At 39.2% G+C, this 19835-nt stretch overlaps 1 protein-coding gene across 4 annotated transcripts in view; it reads left to right on the top strand.

The window, feature by feature from the left end:
* Positions 1 to 10274: 10274 nt before the first annotated feature.
* The window catches only part of SLC36A4 (solute carrier family 36 member 4), a 66615-nt gene continuing 57054 nt past the window's right edge, over positions 10275 to 19835 (top strand). Inside the window, exon 1 of one of the 4 annotated variants that reach the window (XM_064288823.1) lies at positions 10275 to 10427. In XM_064288823.1, coding sequence (XP_064144893.1) covers positions 10376 to 10427 — 52 coding nt within the window. In that variant the 5' untranslated portion in view covers positions 10275 to 10375. Of the gene's footprint in view, positions 10445 to 10692; positions 17578 to 19835 lie in introns of those variants that run through there. The other 3 variants (XM_003415584.4, XM_010595381.3, XM_064288822.1) reach the window with 3 other exon arrangements.

Here is a 19835-nt window from a genome sequence, read left to right as displayed (position 1 = left end):
ATTTTTAGCTGTAGGACTTTGGGCAAATTGCTCAGTGTAAGCCTCAATATTTTCGACTAAATAATGGGGCCAATAAAACATCTACCTCCTAGGGTTGTTGTGGAGGATAAATAAGGTAATGCTGAAAAGCACTTAGCATGGGGCCTACCTCAATGACAGGTTATCTCGTAATTATATTTATTACTATTACTAAAAAAAAAAAAAAATTGATTCTGACTCATGGCAACCCCATGCACTGCAGAGCAGAACTGCTCCATAGGGTTTTCTTGGCTGTAATCTTTATGGAAGCAGATCTCCAGGCTTTCTTCTGAAGTGCCACTGTGCGGGTTTGAACTGCCAACCTTTAGACTGCAGCCGATCGAAAACACACAGGGACCTCATTACTATTACTGCTTTCTACAAAATTAACCGGAACCTCATGATGTGAGGATTCTGACTTTTCTTACCTTTTACATATTACTAACAGAAGAAAAAGCAGAGAGCAATAATCTAATTAGAGACTAAATTGAACTAAACTTCTCCCTCATCCCATTTTTAACCCCCTCCTTGCCAAATGGCAGGAAAATGGAGGCTTAACGGACGATTTTTCCAGGGTAATTTACAATCTGATGGTCCACCCCTAGTGTACATTATATCCTCAGTACTGCTTCCTGGAGCTAGACAGAAGGAAGGCAAAACGAGAGTTGACGATTGCAGAAAATTATATTCTCAATTTAGCCCTGAAGAAAGTACTACAGGCTGGAGATTAAAGATAAACAGGCAGAGTGAATTGGACAGCAAGTGACATATGAGATGGGGCCCTTCCTTGGCCCTCAAATACCACTCTATCCAGCTTTTTAATCAGAGGCCTGAGTGTTTGGCCAAAATTAAGACAACGGCTTTTTCGGTAACTGCTGTCTTCCTCCCTGACAATTATTGGCCTATATAAATCACCACTTCCAACAGTATTCTTGAGCTGGTAATGAAAGACCACAGGATTTCAAAAACTGAGATTTTTTCTGGAATGGGGATGTGATTTTCCATTGCCTGGGCAGATACTTCTGGAGACAGTGAAGTAGAAGGCCTAGGCTGGAATCTTGGTTCTACTATTCGATTTTGAGCAAATTGCTTAACTTCTCTGAACTTCAATTTTTCATTTGTAAAATGGAGTTAATACTTGAAAATTTTATTTCTCTGAAAAAATAAGTGAGATTACATATGTGTATTAATCAAGGTCTTGCTAGGACACAGACAGCACAGGCACACAGACAAACTGCTAATTGAAAAGTGTAATAAACTATTTTCTGTGGTATGAACAGGTATTTAGGAAAATCAACAAGAGATGGATGATAGGGTAGGCAATGGGGCAAGGGGTACCCCACCCCTAGGCCTGTCACTTTCATAGAGGTATGAAGCCAATCTGTAGTGACTCAGTAAGGAGGGCATCACAAGAATGAATTCCTGGCCTTTTTGTTCTCTGCCTGTCTTAGTTGTCTAGTGCTGCTGTAACAGAAATACCACAAGGGATAGCTTTAACAAAGAGAAATTTATTTCCTCACAGTCTAGGAAGCTGAAAGTCTGAATTCAGGGCACCAGCCCCAGGGGAAGGCTTTCTCTGTCTGTGGGCTCTGGGGAAAGGTCCTTGTCATTAATCTTCCCCTGGTCTAGAAGCTTCTCAGCACAGGGGCCCCAGGTGCAAAGGATGGCTCCCCTCCTAGTTCTACATTCTTGGTGGTAGGAGGTCCCTCCCCTCTCTGCTCGCTTCTCTCTTTTATATCTTAAAAGAGATTGATTCAAGATACAATCTAATCCTGTAGATTTCGTCCTGCCTCACTAACATAACTGCCTGTAATCCTGCCTCATGAACATCATAGAGGTTAGGATTTATAACACATAGGATAAATACATCAGATCACACAATGGAGGACAACCACACAATACTGGGACTCATGGCCTAGCCACTTGACACACATTTTGGGGAACACAATTCAATCCATAACACTGTCCTATGATCACATATGTTCTCTGTCCTCTGATCACATCTCCTTCCAGTGCCTCCATTCTCTAATTTGAACCCAAAGCTCAAGGGAGCCCACTGAAGCGTTCTACACAGGATAGCCTTCGGGCACAGAGCCAGGTGGAAAAGAAGGGAGAATGGATCTGGATAGAAAAATGGAAGACAACTAGCAAAGCTTATAAGGTACTTTATATGTTGCTTGGTACATCAGTTGTTATAATTATTACAAGAAAGAAAAGAATACTGAGATGTGGTTTCAAATTCTAGCTCAATCACTGGGTGTGGGTGGCAGATAATTGAAGTACTCAAGAGATTTTCAGAAATGTTCAAAGCTTTATAAATGTAAACTTTCTGAACATTTCAGAAGCATGTTCTAGTCTGCTTACTGTCAAGAGGATTTTCCCAATAACATTGTCTTGTATGCTTAGTTGTACATGTTGTGATTACAGGTTCAACAGTATTGCTCCAAAATTCTGTGGAAAGATACTATGTGTGGTAGTTGTTGTGTTAGGTGCCATTAAATTGGTTCTGACTCATAGCAACACCATGTACAACAGAATGAAACGCTGCCTGGTCCTGTGCCACCATCACAATTGTTCTGTTTGAGGCCATTGTTGCAGTCACTGTGTCAATCCATACTGTTGAGGGCCTTCCTCTTTTTCGCTGACCCTCTACTTTGTCAAGCATGATGTCTGTCTCAGGGACTGGTCCCTCCTGATAACATGTCCAAAATATGTAAGACAAAGTCTTGCCATCTTTGCTTCTAAGGAGCATTCTAGCTGTACTTCTTCCAAGACAGATTTGTTTGTTCTTCTGGCAGTTCATGGTATATTCAATATTCTTCACAAACACCATGATTCAAAAGCATCAGCTCTTCTTCAGTCTTCCTACTCATTGCCCAGCTTTTGCACGCATATGAGGCGATTTAAAACACCATGGCTTGGGTCACGCACATCTTAGTCCTCAAAGTGACATCATTGCTTTTTAAGATTTTAAAGAGGTCTTTTGCAGCAGATTTGCCCAATGCAATGTGTCTTTTGGTTTCTTGACTGCTGCTTCCATGGGTATTGATTGTGAATCAAAGTAAAATGAAATCCTTGACAACTTCAATATTTTCTCCATTTATCATGATGTTACTTATTGGTCCAGCTGTGAGTATTTTTGTTCTCTTTATGTTGAAGTGCAATCCATACTGAAGGCTGTATTCTTTGATCTTCCTCAGTAAGTTCTTCAAGTTCTCCTCACTTTCAGCAAGCAAGGTTGTGTCATTTGTGTATCACAGATGTTTCATCTGCATATTGCAATTTTAGAAGTAGATCACCAGGTCCTTCTTCCTAGTCTTAGTCTGGAAGCTCCACTGAAACCTGTCCACCATGGGTTACCCTGCTAATATTTGAAATACTGGTGGTATAGCTTCCAGCATCACAGCAACACACAAGCCACCACGGTAGGACAAACTGAAAAATGAGAGGTGGATGTGTTAGTTGTAATTGATCACAGAGAAAAAGGAAGTCCAAATTGAAGAACTAGGTAACAATAGAATTAACATTTACCCCCAGATCTACCACACATCCACCACTCATCTGTCAATTTGTTGTACTGTGGCAGCTTGTGTGTTGCTGGAAGCTCTGTCATCGGTATTTCAAAAATTAATAGGAGCCCTGGTGGTGCAGTGGTTAAGCATTTGGCTGCTAATCAAAATGTCAGCAGTTTAAATCCACCAGCTGCTCCTTGGAAATTCTATGGGGCAGGTCTACACTGTCCTATAGGGTCCGTATGAGTTGGAATAGACTCGATGGCAATGGGTTTGTTTTTTTTTTTTCCTCTGTAATATGACTCTTTTTTAGGAAACCCACTTTAGGTCAGTTAGTGAGGCAACATTTTGATTTAATGCTTTTGATAAATGCCAGATTGCGTGGAAAATTTCCCTTTGCCCATTCCAAATGATAAAAAAGATTGATAATTTATTATTGGTGGCAAAATTTTGCATATAAATATTTTTAAGGGGGGATATAGTTTTACTTGGGTAAATTAATATTTTTTGAAACCTATTTCTTGTGGGTCAGTAGTTTTTAACAAGAAGATTCCCTCTCATTTTGACTGTAAAATTTCAAAGAAATTTTTAGGAAATTGACTTTTTTTACAGTCTATTCCACCACTAAAAATTTAGGTTCTGAAAGTGTTCTCTCCCCAGCCAGAGAGATGATTGACATTGAAAACAAAGATCTTGGAAGCAAAAAACTACTACTGAACAGGAAAACATTCGGCTTAAAAAAATAATAAACTTGACATTTTAGATGATTTTCTTGCCTATTTGTCTTAATGGAAACTAGTAACTGGCAGAGACCAAAAGCTGTCACCTTCATAGATGGTTGCAGCCAACCTGTAGTGACTCAGTAAGGAGGGCACTGGCAGAATAAATTCTTGACCTTTTTCTTCTCTGCTCTATGATCTCCTTCCAGTGCCTCCACTGGGCAAAACTAAAAGGAAGGCAGAGCTCACAGGAACCCATTGAAGCATTCTATACAGAATAACCTTCCAGGCAGAAGGCTATCCTTTGTTGGATCCCTGGTGTCTTGGATCCCATATATTCTTCCTGGAAATTTAGTGTTCATTTTTATCATGTACCTAGCTTAAAGAGCCAAATAAAACTTATAATAAAAGAACAGCAATTCTTGCCCTGTATAACCCTACACTTTTCTCTCAAGAGGCAATCACTTTGAACCCTACAATTTTCTCTCAAGAGGCAATCACTTTGAACCCTTCTGGTATTTACCTCTGTATTTCTAAATAACATATTTATAGCACTATTAATTTTTTTAGTTTTAGATATTACTACCTTTTTTGCAATTATGAAAGATGAGAATTTAGTTTTTTTTTACATCAGCCTCCATACACAAATATTTCTCTGCAGCTCACTCACATCTTCCAGTAGAGTTATAATATTTGGTTTAATTCATATTTTGTTTTATTATTGACTGTATGTATTATTCAATGCCAAATCAAATGGTGTATGATATTTATATTTCTTTTATCAATGCCTTGTTAACTGGAGTTAGTTGTCGTTTATTTCATCTCCTCGGCTTTCTTCACATCTCTGGCTAAGTCTTCTCCCACTTTTCAAAAACTATGTAAAATAAAGTTCCTCTTCATCCAATTTTACTCAGTTTTCAGATTATCAATCAGTTTTCCTTTTTGTTTTGTTCTTGCAGTTATCCCTTCCTGTTGCTTGCCCCAATCTGGACTGGTTTCTCTCTAGGCCTGCTGCACAGTTGTGATCCTGGAACTTACGTTTGCCATCCGCTTGGGAATTTCTGTCCTCTTTGTTAGATCCCTGGTTTCTTGGATCCCATATCGCTTTCTTTCTAAGTTTACTCCTTAGTTTTGGTGCAGCATTGCTCCAGTAGCTTTATAAGAAAGATTACATGGGAAGTATACATTTCAAACTTTTATTGTGTTAAAATGTGTTTATTCTACCCTTTCATTTGATTGATAGTTTGGCCAGGTATAGAATTCTAGGTTGGACATATTTTACTTCAGAAGTTGTGTGCAACGCTCCATTGTCATCTAGCTTTTGGTGTTGCTAGTGAACAGTCAGATGCAATTCCAACGGAATATGGTGGCTTTTGTTCCCATCTGGGAAAGCTTTTAGGATCATTTTATTATTCTCATTATTCTGAAATTCTACCATTATTTGCCTTGGGTTAAGTGTGTTTTCATTTGTTGTATGAGACACACAATAGATCCTTCCAATCTGGAAACAAACACCCTTCAGTTCTGGGAAATTCTGTTGTAATATTAGCTTGATATTTTCCATCTCTCTTTTTCATTAATGTTTCTGAGTTAAGATATTGGACCTGCTAGATGGATTCTTTAATTTTCTTACATTTTCTATTTTTCCTTTTTTTTGGTCTTTTTTTTCTACTTTCTGCTCCCTCGAAGTTCCTTTTTCTATAGCTACCTATTCTTGTTTTATAGATGGAGTATCTTTTAAAAAAATTTCTTTGAGAATATTAAAGAGTCTTTTTAAGTTTAACTTTTGCTACTTGCATTATTTCTCTTTCTTCCAGGCACTTAGTTTTCAGATTTCTTTTTTCTTTCAATCTACTAAACAAGTTATCTCTTTGCTCTCTTTGTTTTCCAACTTCACAGATTTTGTTGACATCTCTTTTCTGCTGGTTTCTTCTTTTTCATGCTCTTGCTTTTGGTCCTTCTATGTTTTTGCCTGTTTTATTCCTTTATTGTCATTTTTATTGTTTTGGAAGATATGAGAAATGAGGGCATGAGTTCAGTCCATTATTTTACGCATGAATTGTGCGGACTGTGTTATAAACATGTAACCCAAACATACTTTATACATATAATAAAATATAAACATTGTCATTGTTAATTATTTTGGTTTGGTGCCTGGCTTAGCTGATTTATTATGCTTTAGCACAATGTAAAATGCTTAGCTTTATAGGGCCTTCTCGGTAAAGTGAGGATATCAGATTAAGTGATCCCTATGATCCTTTCCACTTCCAAAATTGTCTTACTCTGTGAGGAAGGACTGGAATTGGGGGCAGAAAAGGCAGATAGGAGACTTTGCCAGCAGCATGACAGGGAAGTAGAGGCTACTTCTTAAGGGTTACAAAGCTGTACTCCTTGTTGAGAAGCTGGAGTCCATTTCTGTAAAACTTTTAGGTAAGTGATTGTACCAAGGACAAAGAATTTAAGTGGAAGTCTGAGAGGAATTATGGAAACAGTGTCTAGGTGGACTTTTTCTTTTTCCTTGGTCTCTACTTCTATCTGATGTTTTTAGTTCTTTTTATCTCTCTTATATCTCCCATTTCTTCTTCTCTTTGCTCTAAACACATTTGGGCCTTTGGTAGCTCTTTCTCCTTGACTTTCTCTTTAGACTGTTTGGGGATAGGGACTATGTCTGTTTTGTTAACCTTTGCATCCTCAATAGCATGTTCAGTGCTTAGCACATAACAAGGGATCAATAAATATTTTTTGGCTGGATACACCTATCTTCCTTTTTCCCTGGGATGACTCTCTTTCTTAATATGAATTAAATTTCTTTTAAAATTATTTTATATATGAAAATTTTATGTTACTTGTTCTTCATTTATAAGGTGAATGAGCCAAATCATTATATTTCCCTCTGTCTTTGCTTCCTTCCATAAATTACTACATTTATTGAACCTTCTACTTGTTATTTTCCTGGGTGATTTTTTCCCCCTGAAGATCAAGGGCTCCTTAAGAAATCTTCCTTCCCATGCTGTTAAAGAAAGGGGAAATGTTCAGAAAACTCACTTCCTTTTTAAAAACTTTGTTCCTTATTAGTCTAGAAGGCCTTTTACTATAGCTCACAGAGATGAAAGTACATTAAAACACATGCACACATGCAAAACTATCCTGACACCCAACTACTTTAAACTAAAGGTAAGTGAACATTGACTTTTCCCCAGGCAGGGAAATAATTACAATACAAGGAAAGAAGTGTTATAACAGAGATATAAATAAAGTGCCACAGTTGAAAAGAAGGAAGGAAGGAATTAAGATAAGATTCAGGAAGTTAAAGTCAGGAAAGGAAAGAAAGGAATTTCCAGATTCCTTATAATGTCTCTATTCTGATACAGCTTCTTAACATCAAAAGCACGATCCATAAAAGAAAAAATTGGTAAGTTGGACTTGATTAAAATGAAAAACTTCTGCTCTGTGAAAGACATTGTTAAAAGAATAAAAAGACAAGCCATAGACTGGGAGAAAATATTTTCAAGACACATATAAAGGACTTGTATCCAAAATTTACAGAGAACTCTAAAAACTCAGAAATAAGAAAACAAACAACCCTATTACAAGATGGGCAAAAGATCTGGACAGACATCCCACCAAAAAAGATATCTTGTTCTTAGTTGCTGTTGAGTCGATTCTCTATGTGTGTCAGAGTAGAAGTGTGCTCCACAGGGTTTTCAAGGCTATGACCTATCAGAAGCAGAGGTGCCTCTGGGTGGTTTGAGCTGTCAACTTCTCAGCTAGTAGTCAAGTGCTTAACCTTTTGTACTACCAGGGACTCCAAAAAAGATATACAGATGACAAATAAGCATATGAAAAGATGCCTGACGTTATGTCATTAGGGAATTGCAAATTAAAATAATAATAAGATACCCCTACACACTTACTGGAACGTCTACTATTAACCACTACGCCACCAGGGTTTCCATTCAAAACCCTGCCAACACCAAATGGTGGCAAGGATGTGGAGCAACAGCTCTTCCCTATACCTTTTCCAATTTACAAGACCTGTAGCAGAAGTTACAATAAATATTTTCTCAAGTAGTGAGGTAGGAAAAACATAATTCTCTTCAATCTTATGATCATCCCTATTACTTGGCTTATTTTCATATCACTCTGTAAAGATACCCCAAAAAAGCCCAGGGTTATCATACAGTTCAGGTCTTTTGTCCTTCCATATTGCCCGATCTGCTTTCCCTGCTGCTGAGATTAGGACAATGGCTTTTGATCCCTTTTACCACTAAAAGGGTAAAGTTTCTCTTTGAGACAGGGTCCCAAGGTTCTCATTACAATAGGTGGCTTTACGGGCAATTACCTGAGTGCAATAACTGCTCTCTGATCCCTGTCTTATCTCCCACTGATCCCTAACCAGGTCCTCCCCACCAACACAGGTTAGGGGCCATTGGTTTAGTTATGTTCCAGGATAGACGTCCTCTTCCTCTATCTCCCCTACACCTTTTGTTCCTTGTCAGGGACACTTCAAATAAAACCTCCTTTTGGGGGTTGCATGTGTATACGTTTGAGTGATTGAGGTTGTCCTAAAGGAAAAAAAGAGTTCTGGCAAAACCATCACTATCACCAACTATTTAGCGAAAACCTACAAAGGATGCAACAGGAGGAAAGATATATTATGTAGCTGTGTACCTTTATAAACTCAGAATTTTAAATATTTAACACCATCGCCATGTAGTTATATCAGTGGTCCTGGAAACTCTGAACAAAATGTTCCTAAAAAGGCCCGACTGAAATGGGCAGTAAAGTGTTGTCTGTTATCCTGACTTTAAAGAACCATGGGGTGGGGGTGGGGGGGAGGGTAGGCAATATCAAAGCTTAAATAAATATTTTCCTTTCAAACCAAAAGCCTATGTCGCCCATTGATTAATCAAATATTTATTAAAACCCACCTGAGAGGCCAGTTTTGCATGTTGGTTTAGAGCCAAAGCTCTGGCCCCAGTAACCCAGTGCCATCGAGTGTAGCGGGTAGAATTCCGTCTCTGCTACTTACTAGCTTCGTGTCTTTGCACAAGTTCCTTAACTGTGAGTTTTGGTTTCCTTATCTGTAAAACGGATGTAAAAATTGGAATTTCTTCATACGATTGTCATTAGAATTAAATAAGATACCATGCTTAAAGCACTTAGGTATTGCGCTTAGGAGTATTTGACACTGCTCTTTCAACACCGCAGTTGAGTTCAAATATCTCTTAAGAGCATTAAAAAATCCTTAAAATAAAACTATATTTGGCTAAACTAAATTCTACTTGAGTGAATCCTATGTCTCTAAATAGGGGCATTAAAAAACAAAAACCGTTGCTGTCGAATCGATTCGGACTCATAACGGCGTAAGGAGACTGGTAACAAACATTTTCAAAACTCCAAAGGATACAAACCCCTCACTTTGTGTTCTCCACCATGCCTTACAGAATGTGAAGTCTTGCAAATAGATTGTTGTTAGCTGTTCTCCAGTTGGCTCCAGCCCAAGGTCACATTATGTGTAACAGAACCAAACGTTGGCCGTTTGGTTTGAGTTCCCTGTTGCGGCTATTGTTTACCCATTTCATTGATGGTTTCTCTAGTTGGAATTTACTCGACTGCAATGTTTTTTGTTTTTGGTCTACTTTACCACGCAAATAGATAAAAAAAAAAAAAAAAAAAAAAGAGATGGCCGCCTCAAAATCACGTTCGTAGTCATTTTTTAAGGCCCTCTCAAACTCTCCCCCAAGCTATGGACTGGGTCTCTGCCAGCTCTACGCTCCTATTCCCAGTTACATCCAAAACGCCTCTCCGCTCTCATTATCCATCCCTTCTCCAAGTCGACGCCCCAGCCCAGCCTCCTCTGGTTTCCGACCCCTCCCGCTCCTCACTGACAGCAGTCACCGAATCCAAGGATGGGGCCCTCGCGCCCGCGCCTACGCGGGCCGGGCCGCCCCAGTGCGCATGCTCCGCGCTTCGCGGGTGGGGCGCACCGGGGCCGGGTAGCGGGGGCTGGGCAGCGGGCGCCGGGGGCTAGTCCCGCACAGCCCGTTAGGCCTCGGCGTCGCCAGCCACGCCGAGGCGGGAGAGCGAGTACCAGGGCGGCGGCGTCCTGGAGACCCCTGAGAGATGGAAGCGGCGTCGCCGACGGCGGCCGAGTCGGCGGGGCGCGAGGAGCTAGGTCGGTGTTGCGTGTGGGTAAGGACGCGAGGCCGACGCTGGCGTGGGACTGAGCGTCGGCGGGATGCGCGCAGGCCTCCGGCCGCCCTGCGCTCGGCGACGGCCGGGGACGCGGGTGCAGGAGTGCAGGGCCCGAGCGGGGCGGCGAGGCGGAGCCTGCCCCACGCTGGTGACCCCGTCCGCATCCGGGTTCAAGTTGCTTCCCTTTAGACAAGGAGGGACCTGGGGCGATTTTCTTTCTTCCCTTTTTTTTTTTTTTTTTGTCAAGGCTCTTGCGATTGTGGGTCTGGCACAGGTTTGAATTTGAAACCCAGCAAGCCAACCACCTCGGGACACATCGGATGAGCTGAGGCTTAGGCGCTGACCCCCGGGGTCAGCACCCGCGCTGGAACCCGTTGTCTGGCTAGAGGGCCTGGTCATGGCCAAAGAGACGGGGTCTACAAAGGGCATCAAAATGCTCGTGCGGTGTGTGTACATGTCAAAGGCAAGCGAGAGTCTGCGCTTTGACTCCCCATTTTTTGCAATGATGCTTTAAGGAAGTTGCCATTGTTTTGCTTTTCAAACGCGGCAGCCCAATTAAGTGCTCAGGTGACTCCTCAGTTTACCCCCTGCCACCCAACGAATGACGAAAAGGACGACCTGACCACACTGAACAAGAGATACCTGTAGCTAGCTCGCTTGGCGAAGTTTGTTTACCTGCTTTCCTCTGGTCTCTCCTTGGCAACAGGGAATGTTTGCGTGTGGTTTCCCGCTGTCAAGAGGAACACAAAAGTAAGGATGAGGACAGTGACATGGTTATCCCCCAGTTATAGGCACTGTGCTTAGGAATTATATTCATTCCATGCTGAATGATTAAATGTAATCTTCAAGAAAGAGGTCGCTATTTCTGTAATAAAGTGCAGGGCACTTTGCAATTGATTTTTTTCAGGTCATGGTAATGTTAGAAGTAATAACATTTAACATTTTATTGAATGATTACTATGTGTTAAGCAGTGAGTTAGAAGCTATTATCCCCATTGTATAGATATAAAAATTTTATAGATATAGTAATTAAAAAAAATTAGATATAGTATAGATATAGTTAGATGCTATTATTATCCCCAATTTATAGATATAGTAGTACAGATATAGTAAAATATACATTTTATAGGTATAGTAATTATGTATATAGTAATTTATTAATGGCAGAGCCCAGATATGAACCCATGTTTATCCAACTCAGTTTTAAATTCATTAGTACCCTCTCTTGGTGAGGATGTAGAAAGATGGGCATTTTCATGCATTGCTGGTAAACCAAAGGAAAAAAAAAAAAGCCAAATCCATTACCATTGAGTCAATTCCGACTCATAGTGACCGTATAGGACAGAGTAGAACTGCCCTACAGAGTTTGCAAGGGAGTGCCTTATGAATTTCAGCTGCCGACCTTTTGGTTAGCCATACCACTTAGGCACCATGCCACTAGGGTTTCTGCATTGCTGGTAAAAAAATCTATTCTTAAAAAAAAAAAAAAAAAATACACACGCACGCACACACACACACCCTTTTAAAAATATTTCCCAAGGAAGTAAGTCATGTAAACCAGTATTTATATCCAGAGATGACCATTACAGTGTTTATAATAGAGAAAAGCTGATAACTGTCTAAAGGAAATTGATAGGTAAATGTTTTATGTTCAATATGCTGCGTAGCCATTGAACGTGATATGGAAAGGTGTTCGCCATATACATTTTATTAACTGAAAAAAAGATTTCAAAGTGATTTTAATGAGTTTTAAAAAATTTATGTGTGTTCTTTGATTTAGCATGTATTCATTGAGCTTCTATTGAGCACTCTGTTAGTCACTTGGGACACATTCCTGAACAAAAGAGATCAAGATCCCTGCTCTCATGGATCTTATATTCTGGTAAGGGTAAGCAGACAATAAACAGTAAACACAGTTATCAGTGAATTATATAGTATATTAGGTGAAAAGTGCCATGGGAAAAAAAAATAGAGCAGAGTAAGGAAAATCAAGAGTGAAGGTAGGGGCTAGGCAGCTTACAGTAGTATGTAAGGTGATCAGGATAGGCGTTATTGAAAAGGTAAGATTTGAGCAAAGACTTGGAAAGAGGTAAGGGAATTAGCCAAGCTATTATGTGGGGAAAGACCATTAGAGGCAGAAAGAACACAGTAAAGACATGAATAGTAAGGAGGCCAAGGTGACTGAAGTGATCAAGACAGTGGTAAGATTAGAGTGTTAACAGCAAGCCTTATATACACAGTGCCTAAGTGCTTGACTGGTAACTGGAAGGTCGGCAGTTCAAACCCACCAGCTGTTGCTCCAGAGAAAGATGTGGCAGCCTGCTTCTGTAAAGATTTACAGCCTTGGAAACCCTATGGGGCGGTTCTGCCCTGTCCTGTAGGGTTGCTGTGGAATTGACTTGATGCCAGTGGGTTTGGTTTTATATAGGCCATGTAGGTTCCTGAGTGATGTTTGTGCTCAACTACTAACCTAAAGGTTGGCAGTTTGAACCCACCCAGAGGCACTGCAGTATGGTGATCTGCCTCCTTAAGGTCACAGCCTTGAAAACCCCATGGAGTGCAGTTCTACCCTGGACACATGGGGTCTCCATGAGTCAGAATGGACTTGATGGCAACTGGTTTGCTTAGGCTAGTGCAGGCCATGTAAAGACTTTGGTTTTTTCTCTGAGAGATATCGGGAGCCAATGCAAGGTTTGAGCAAAGGAGTGACATGATCTGACTTAAGTTTTAAAAGTGTTACACTGACTATTGCATGAATAGACTATAAAGGAGGAAAAGTAGAAGCGTGGAGACCTGTTAGAAGGTGTTTCAGTAATCCAAGAAAGTGATACACATGCTCTTCAAACCAGTAAGGTGGCAGCAGTGGAGGTAGCGAGAAATGATAGACTCTGAATATATTTTGAAAGTGAAACCAGCATGATTTCCTAACACATTGGATAAGGGGTCAAAGTGAAACAGAGGAGACAAGAATGACTCCAGGGGTCATCCTGAGCGACTACAAGAATGGGATTGCTATCAGCTGAGATGTTATGGTGGTTTTATAATATGTCTGCAGATTCTTTTACGTTTCTCCCTTCAAGAAGAGAAACTTAATGTTCTTCTCCCCTTAAGTGTGGGATGTAGTGACTTCCTTCTAATGAATAGATTATGGCAGAAGTGACAGTTTGTGACTTCCAAAGCTAGGGGATAAATGGAATTGAGCCTTCTTCTTCTTGGCTCTCTCTCTCTCGGATCACTCACTTTGTGGGAAGCCAGCTGCCATGTTGTGAGGACACTCAAGCAGTCCTAAGGGGAGTCCCATGTAACAAGAAACTGAGACCTCTTAACAATAGCCATGGATTGTCATGCTGCAATAGGTGACCAGTACAGCTGGGTAAAGCTATAGGAGCAGCAGGTTTGGGAGCGAAGACCAGAGTTCATTTCAGGGATGTTAATTCTGAGATGTCTAAACCTGGTGGCGTAGTGGTTAAGTGCTACGCCTGCTAACTAAAAGGTTGGCAGTTTGAATCCACCAGGTGCTCCTTGGAAACTCTACAGGGCAGTTCTACTCTGTCCTATAGGGTTGCTATGGGTCGGAGTCCACTCGACGGCAGTGGGTTTGGTTTGGGTTTTGGTTAGTAGACATCCAAGTGTGGGTATCAAGCAGGCCATAGGATTTATGAATCTGGACTTAGTGAGAGGTCTGGTCTGCAGTGGTGTCACTAGGGTTGGTATCACCCAGTGCCGTAACTCATGGTGTCACCCAGCCATAGACCTCCTCCATGCCAGACCATACAGAATCCTTAGTAATGTTTTTTGTACTAATGTTACTCATAAATTGTAACTCCTGTATATCACTCCTTCTTTTTCTTTACTGCTTAATTCTCAAAAAAGTCATTGATACATATTCACGAAAACTAATTACCACAATATTGTAGCTAAAGCACCAGAAAAGTGGACAAAATCAGTGACTGTAAAAACACTGGAAGCAACAAAAACAACAACGTGTGCTCTTAGCACATGCAGACGAAACCATGTGATCAGTAGGTGTACTGATACATGTAAGCTGGGCTTCCAACAAATGTTTTTGTTGTTATAACTAACTACAGGGATATTTTTATACAAAATAATAAACATCTGCTGAAACCCAGCACAAAAATTTTATGGACAGCCATTGTAAAGATTACAGCCTGGAAAATCCTATGGGGCAGTTCTGCTCTGTCATATGGGGTCACCGTGAGTCAAAATCAACTCAGTGGCACGTGACAGCAATTATAATCATAGCACGTGCCCCCAAATTATAGCAAGACAGTAGCAAATAATAGAGTTCATGTGTAATATAAATTATATTGTATAATTTTTCATTATCTTGGGATGAGTGCTCAGATTTTATTTCATTTGTTCTTAACTCTGTTAAAGCTTTTACTTTGTTGAGTTTTTAAGTGTTTATTTCCTCTACTGGCCTCTGTGTTTTCTTCTGGTCAGTATAACATGTTCTATCCATCTTTGCATACTCAGCAATATAGCACATTTTGTAGCTCATACATGCTCAAAAATGCTTAATTAAATAAATCGAATTTCTTGTCACTGTTTGGCATTTTAAATCCTACACAGTGCAATTTTGCTCCAGTAAATCAATATGTAAAAGTGGAAGAAAACTAGTATTTATTGATTATTTATGTGCCAAGGACAGGGCTCTGTGCTTCATGTATGTTATTTCATTTCATCATCACAAAACTCCTTTGTGGTAAAAGTTAATTCTGATATTACACATGAAAAAATAGGACTAGAGGAATCTGGTTAAAATATAAATTAGATCATGTGACTCCTCTTCTCAAAGCTCTCTAGTGGTGTGCTGTCCGGTATGGTAGCTGTTAGTCATATGTTGTATCGAGCACTTGAAATGTGGTTTGTCCTAACTGAGATACGCTGTCACTGTAAAATATATACTGGATTTCAAAGACTTAGTGTGAAAAATAGAGTGTAGAAAGAAGATCTCCTTAATAATACTTTGTGTTGACTACCTGTTGAAATGATAATATTTTGGTTATATTGGATTAAATAAAGTAATTAGTAAAAATAATTTCTCCTGTTCCTTTTTTTTTTATGTTGCTACTCGAAAATTTTAAACTGCATTTCTTCTTTTGGACAAAACTGTTGTAGTGGATTTCCATATCACTGAGAATGGCCTACAAGGTTGTATACAATCTGTCCTGTTACCTCTCTGAGCTCGTCTCTTTCTACACCCTTGATCACTCCTTTCTAGCTACTCTGGCCTCCTCAGTGCACCCCAAATACACCAGGCTGTCTCCATCTTGACAGCCTTTGCATTTGTTGTTCCTGCTGCCGGGATTGCTCTGTCCCCAGTTACCCACATTGCCCGTTCTTGCTCCTCCTTCAGGCTTCCTTAAAATGTCACTTTCTTAGTGAGGCTTACCCTGGCTACCCCTACCTAAGATTACGAGCTCTGCCGCTTAATCCTCGTTCTCCTCCTAAGTACTTCATACTGTTTAGCGTACCCCTTATTTTACTTATTTATTTCATTTATAGTGTATTTCACCTACTAGAATGTGAGCTTCCTGAAAGCAGGAATTTTTGTTGGTTTCACTAATTGCTGTAATGGGGCTTCATTAATGTGTATATATAATATGTAATTGAGCTCATGTTTTTCCTTAACATGCTGCTTTTTCTTTCATGCATTTATGCATTCACTTACTGAGCATCTACTGTGTTCCCAATACTTGGGGATGCACTAGTTGACAAGTCAGACATTATTCCTGTCACCTAGCAGAGACTACAGAGAAGTAGATGGTCTAGTGTAAGACAATGTTTTAAGCACTGTGGTAGCGGGGTTATAGGATGCTGTGCCCCTGGGTTGGCAAACGGTTAACATGCTCGGCTGGTAACCAAAAGGTTGAAGGTTTGAGTCCACCCAAAGACACCTAGGAAGAAAGGCCTGGTGACGTACTTCTGAGAAATCAGCCATTGAAAACCCTATTGGTCCCACAGTTCTGCTCTGACACACATGGGGTAACCATGAGTTGGAGTCAGCTTGGTTTCTATGAGAACACAGAGACACCTTATTCAGACTTGGGGGCTGAGGAAGGTACCAGGATAAAGTGGTGACTAAACTAAAACTTGACGAACGAATAAGGAATTCAGTAGTTAGATGTAATTGGGAGGAAAGAAGCAAGAATAGGAAGACAGTGTGATTGAGGAGAGAACAGCATGTGCAAAGGCCAGAAGCAAGAGAAAAGAGGTCACTAAGGGAAGAGAAATAATTTACTGTGTCTGAACTGAGAGGCTAAGAGACTAGCTCAGGTTCACAGAACTACTAAATGGTAGGCCTGGGATTTAACCCAGGCCTTTAAATATGTGGTGTGGACTACTGACACACTACACTGCTGCCCTGTGCTTTCTTTCTCAATGGCAATATCATCCATTCACCTTTCCCCATGCCAGTAACCTAGGAAGCATCCTTGACTCCTTTAACCTTCATGTCTGTTTGGTCAAGGAGTCTTGTTTCTGTCCCTTAACTAACCACTCTTTTCTCTTCGGCTGACTTAATTCAAGCCCTCACCATCTCTTGCCTTGACTGTTTTCTAATTGTTCTCTGTAGTTCTAGTGCTGTTACTCTTCTGATTCTTTACATTGCTGCCGGGGCGATACTGCTCAAATGCAGATCAAGTTTAAAGCTTTCTATGGCTTTTCATAGCCTATAAGATTAAGTCCAAATTGCTAAGCACAGTTCACAAAATCTTTTCAAGCTTTCCAGCTTAATCTTCTGCCATATACATGCACTTCTGTTTCAGCCATACTAAAACAACCTAAAGTTTCTCAAACAGGCAGTGTGTTCTCAAGCTTGGAATGCCCTCCTACTCAGTCTCTTGGCCAATGCCAGTACTAATACCTCTCCTAAAAAATTAAAAAGTCAAATAGAAGAAAAAATATATAAACAACATAACTGCATCTTCCTATATATTTTTTTTTAACTTTGGAAGAAACATACAACTTAGTATTTTATATTTAGCATTACCTGGATCTTCTAAAAATTATGTATGACTAGTTGACTATTAATCTCATCCACAGACAATCACACTTACCTGGATCTTCTAATTAGACTATCAGTATTTAAAGAAGCAACTTTTTGGGTGTGTGAGTATATCACTTTCCCAAATATTTGTAGTTTAAGTGTCCTTTTAATTTAGATTCAAGAGCTGGTTTGTGTCATTCAAGCTAAAACCTGGTTGGATTCAAGTCCTAAAACCTGATTACTTCACCTATTCTTGGTTCACTTAGTTTAACAAGTATATATATCTTATATATTGACAACTCACTAATACAGACAAATAAGTGGGAAATTTTAAATGGAGATTTCTTTTTTTTTAAGTGAAGCTTGTATTTGTAAAATTCGTGTAAGTAAATGCACACGTAGTTAGAATTTAGCTAATAATGTGTCACGTTGCATGGCTTTTCTTTAATGGTAGAATCAAAATATTATGTAAACGTGTACTCCTTAAATTCCTAACACTGTTACAAAGTATTTTTCTCCTAAAAAGTTTCAACTTTTTAATATTAGTTCTTCTCAATCTCATTGGGAGAGGGTTAATTAGAGAAGCTTCCTGGAGTAATTAATTTTTTCAAGGTTTTAAATTATGAGGAATGAGACAAACCAAAGCAAAAAGCAAAGCTGTTTTTACAGCTTCTAATGTTTTTAATTTTTCCAAGACAACATAATATTGAGAAATAATTTAAGAACTAGGGAAAAGTGTAACCATAGGAGATTACACTGTTCAACAAAATTAAATAAATAAATAAGGCTTTTACTAAACAATATAAATTTGTTAAGTGATTGATCCCAAACAAATTTTACTTACGAATCTGAGTGCAAACTGTAATTCTATCTTAAAAACTTGATTCTGTGAATTGTAGAACTAATATTTAGAGATAATTTTAACAATTTCAGGCTTACTGGAAAATATATTAAAAATAAATTCTCCTGTGATGCTGTTAAAAGTAAACTTATCATTTAGATTTTATATTTTCTAATGTTATGAGAGAACTTACCTTTTCATAATGTTTCCATTATTGGCATGATCTCTTGGGCAGTGTGCTCCAAATAACAGATTGTTCAGTTAGTAAAATGCTGGCAGTATTGGCTATCTTTACTGAGATCAGGTCGTGTACTTAGTACTGAACGAACATACTGCATAGCCTCAGGTAGAATGACATTAGAAAGTTCAAATAACTGACAATTTGGATAAGCTGACCAAAAAAAAAAAAAGGAACTCAAGCGTGAACAAGGGTAATAGAATACATTAGGAATGAAAATATTAGCATATTTCTGTTTGAAACTAAAGCTGATGTAACAAGTAATAGTTTTACAAGATTTTTTAGTAGAATATGATAGAAAAGGATATAGTGTCTGTTCAAACAAAAGAACATAATTTATAATATAAATAGATCTCTACAGTACATGTGAGACAGTAGATACCCCAGTAGACCATATACTGGACAGACATTGACTTTTCATTCTGCTCACGTCTGGGCTGTGCCACTTTTGAAGCCGGAGGACAAGAAACAAGGAAATGATACTAAAAAATATCTGGAGGATACCCTGATGATTAAAGGGTTAGGAGAAAAAAAAAAAAGTTGGGGAATTTTGCTTATAGAAAACCCCCATTAATTTGGGCTCCAGGAATTTAGAATTTATCATAATTCAGTGAATCTCAAATGTTTATTACACATTAGTTATATTATTTGAGAAAGAATATTTAAATGACTTCAAAAAGACTCTTTTCAAGAATCCTCCAATATCTTAAACTTTAGTTTTATGAAAAACTGATATGCTAAGTTCCTATTGGCACTGGGGCAAAGGCAGCTGCCTACATCCTAATCTCTCAACACAGCCCGCCAAAAACCAGTAAATTCAATACCAGAGCCAAGCCCTTTGCTGGCGAGTTGATTCTGACTCATAGTGACCCTACAGGACAGAGTAGAACTGCCCCATAGGGTTTCTGGTGGGTGGCTGGTAGATTCAAACTGCTGACCTTTTGGTAAGGAGCACAAATAAAACCACTCTTGAATTTCTGTTTTAGTATTACTAAGACATAAGACTATCACAAACTTCAGACTTCATGAGATGCCTAGGAATAAGACAAAGGGAAAAAATTTTTGCATTGAGTGCTTACATTTTTCACTTTGCCCTGGTTAGTCCACACAGAATATCTACCAGATAAGCCTACTTAGTTCTCTTCTAAACATACTGAAACTCAAGATATTAATATGGATTAATTTAGGATGGAAATAGTAAAAACAAGTGATAATTTCATAATACTTCTGAGTTCATTTATATCAGTTTTTCCTCAATTCTTAAAAACTGTAGTAAGTATTTTCTTTTTCTTTTAAA

Source organism: Loxodonta africana, chromosome 7 (genome assembly GCF_030014295.1).
Source record: "Loxodonta africana isolate mLoxAfr1 chromosome 7, mLoxAfr1.hap2, whole genome shotgun sequence".
NCBI lineage: Eukaryota > Metazoa > Chordata > Mammalia > Proboscidea > Elephantidae > Loxodonta > Loxodonta africana.
This window is presented reverse-complemented; position numbering and strand designations above follow the sequence as displayed.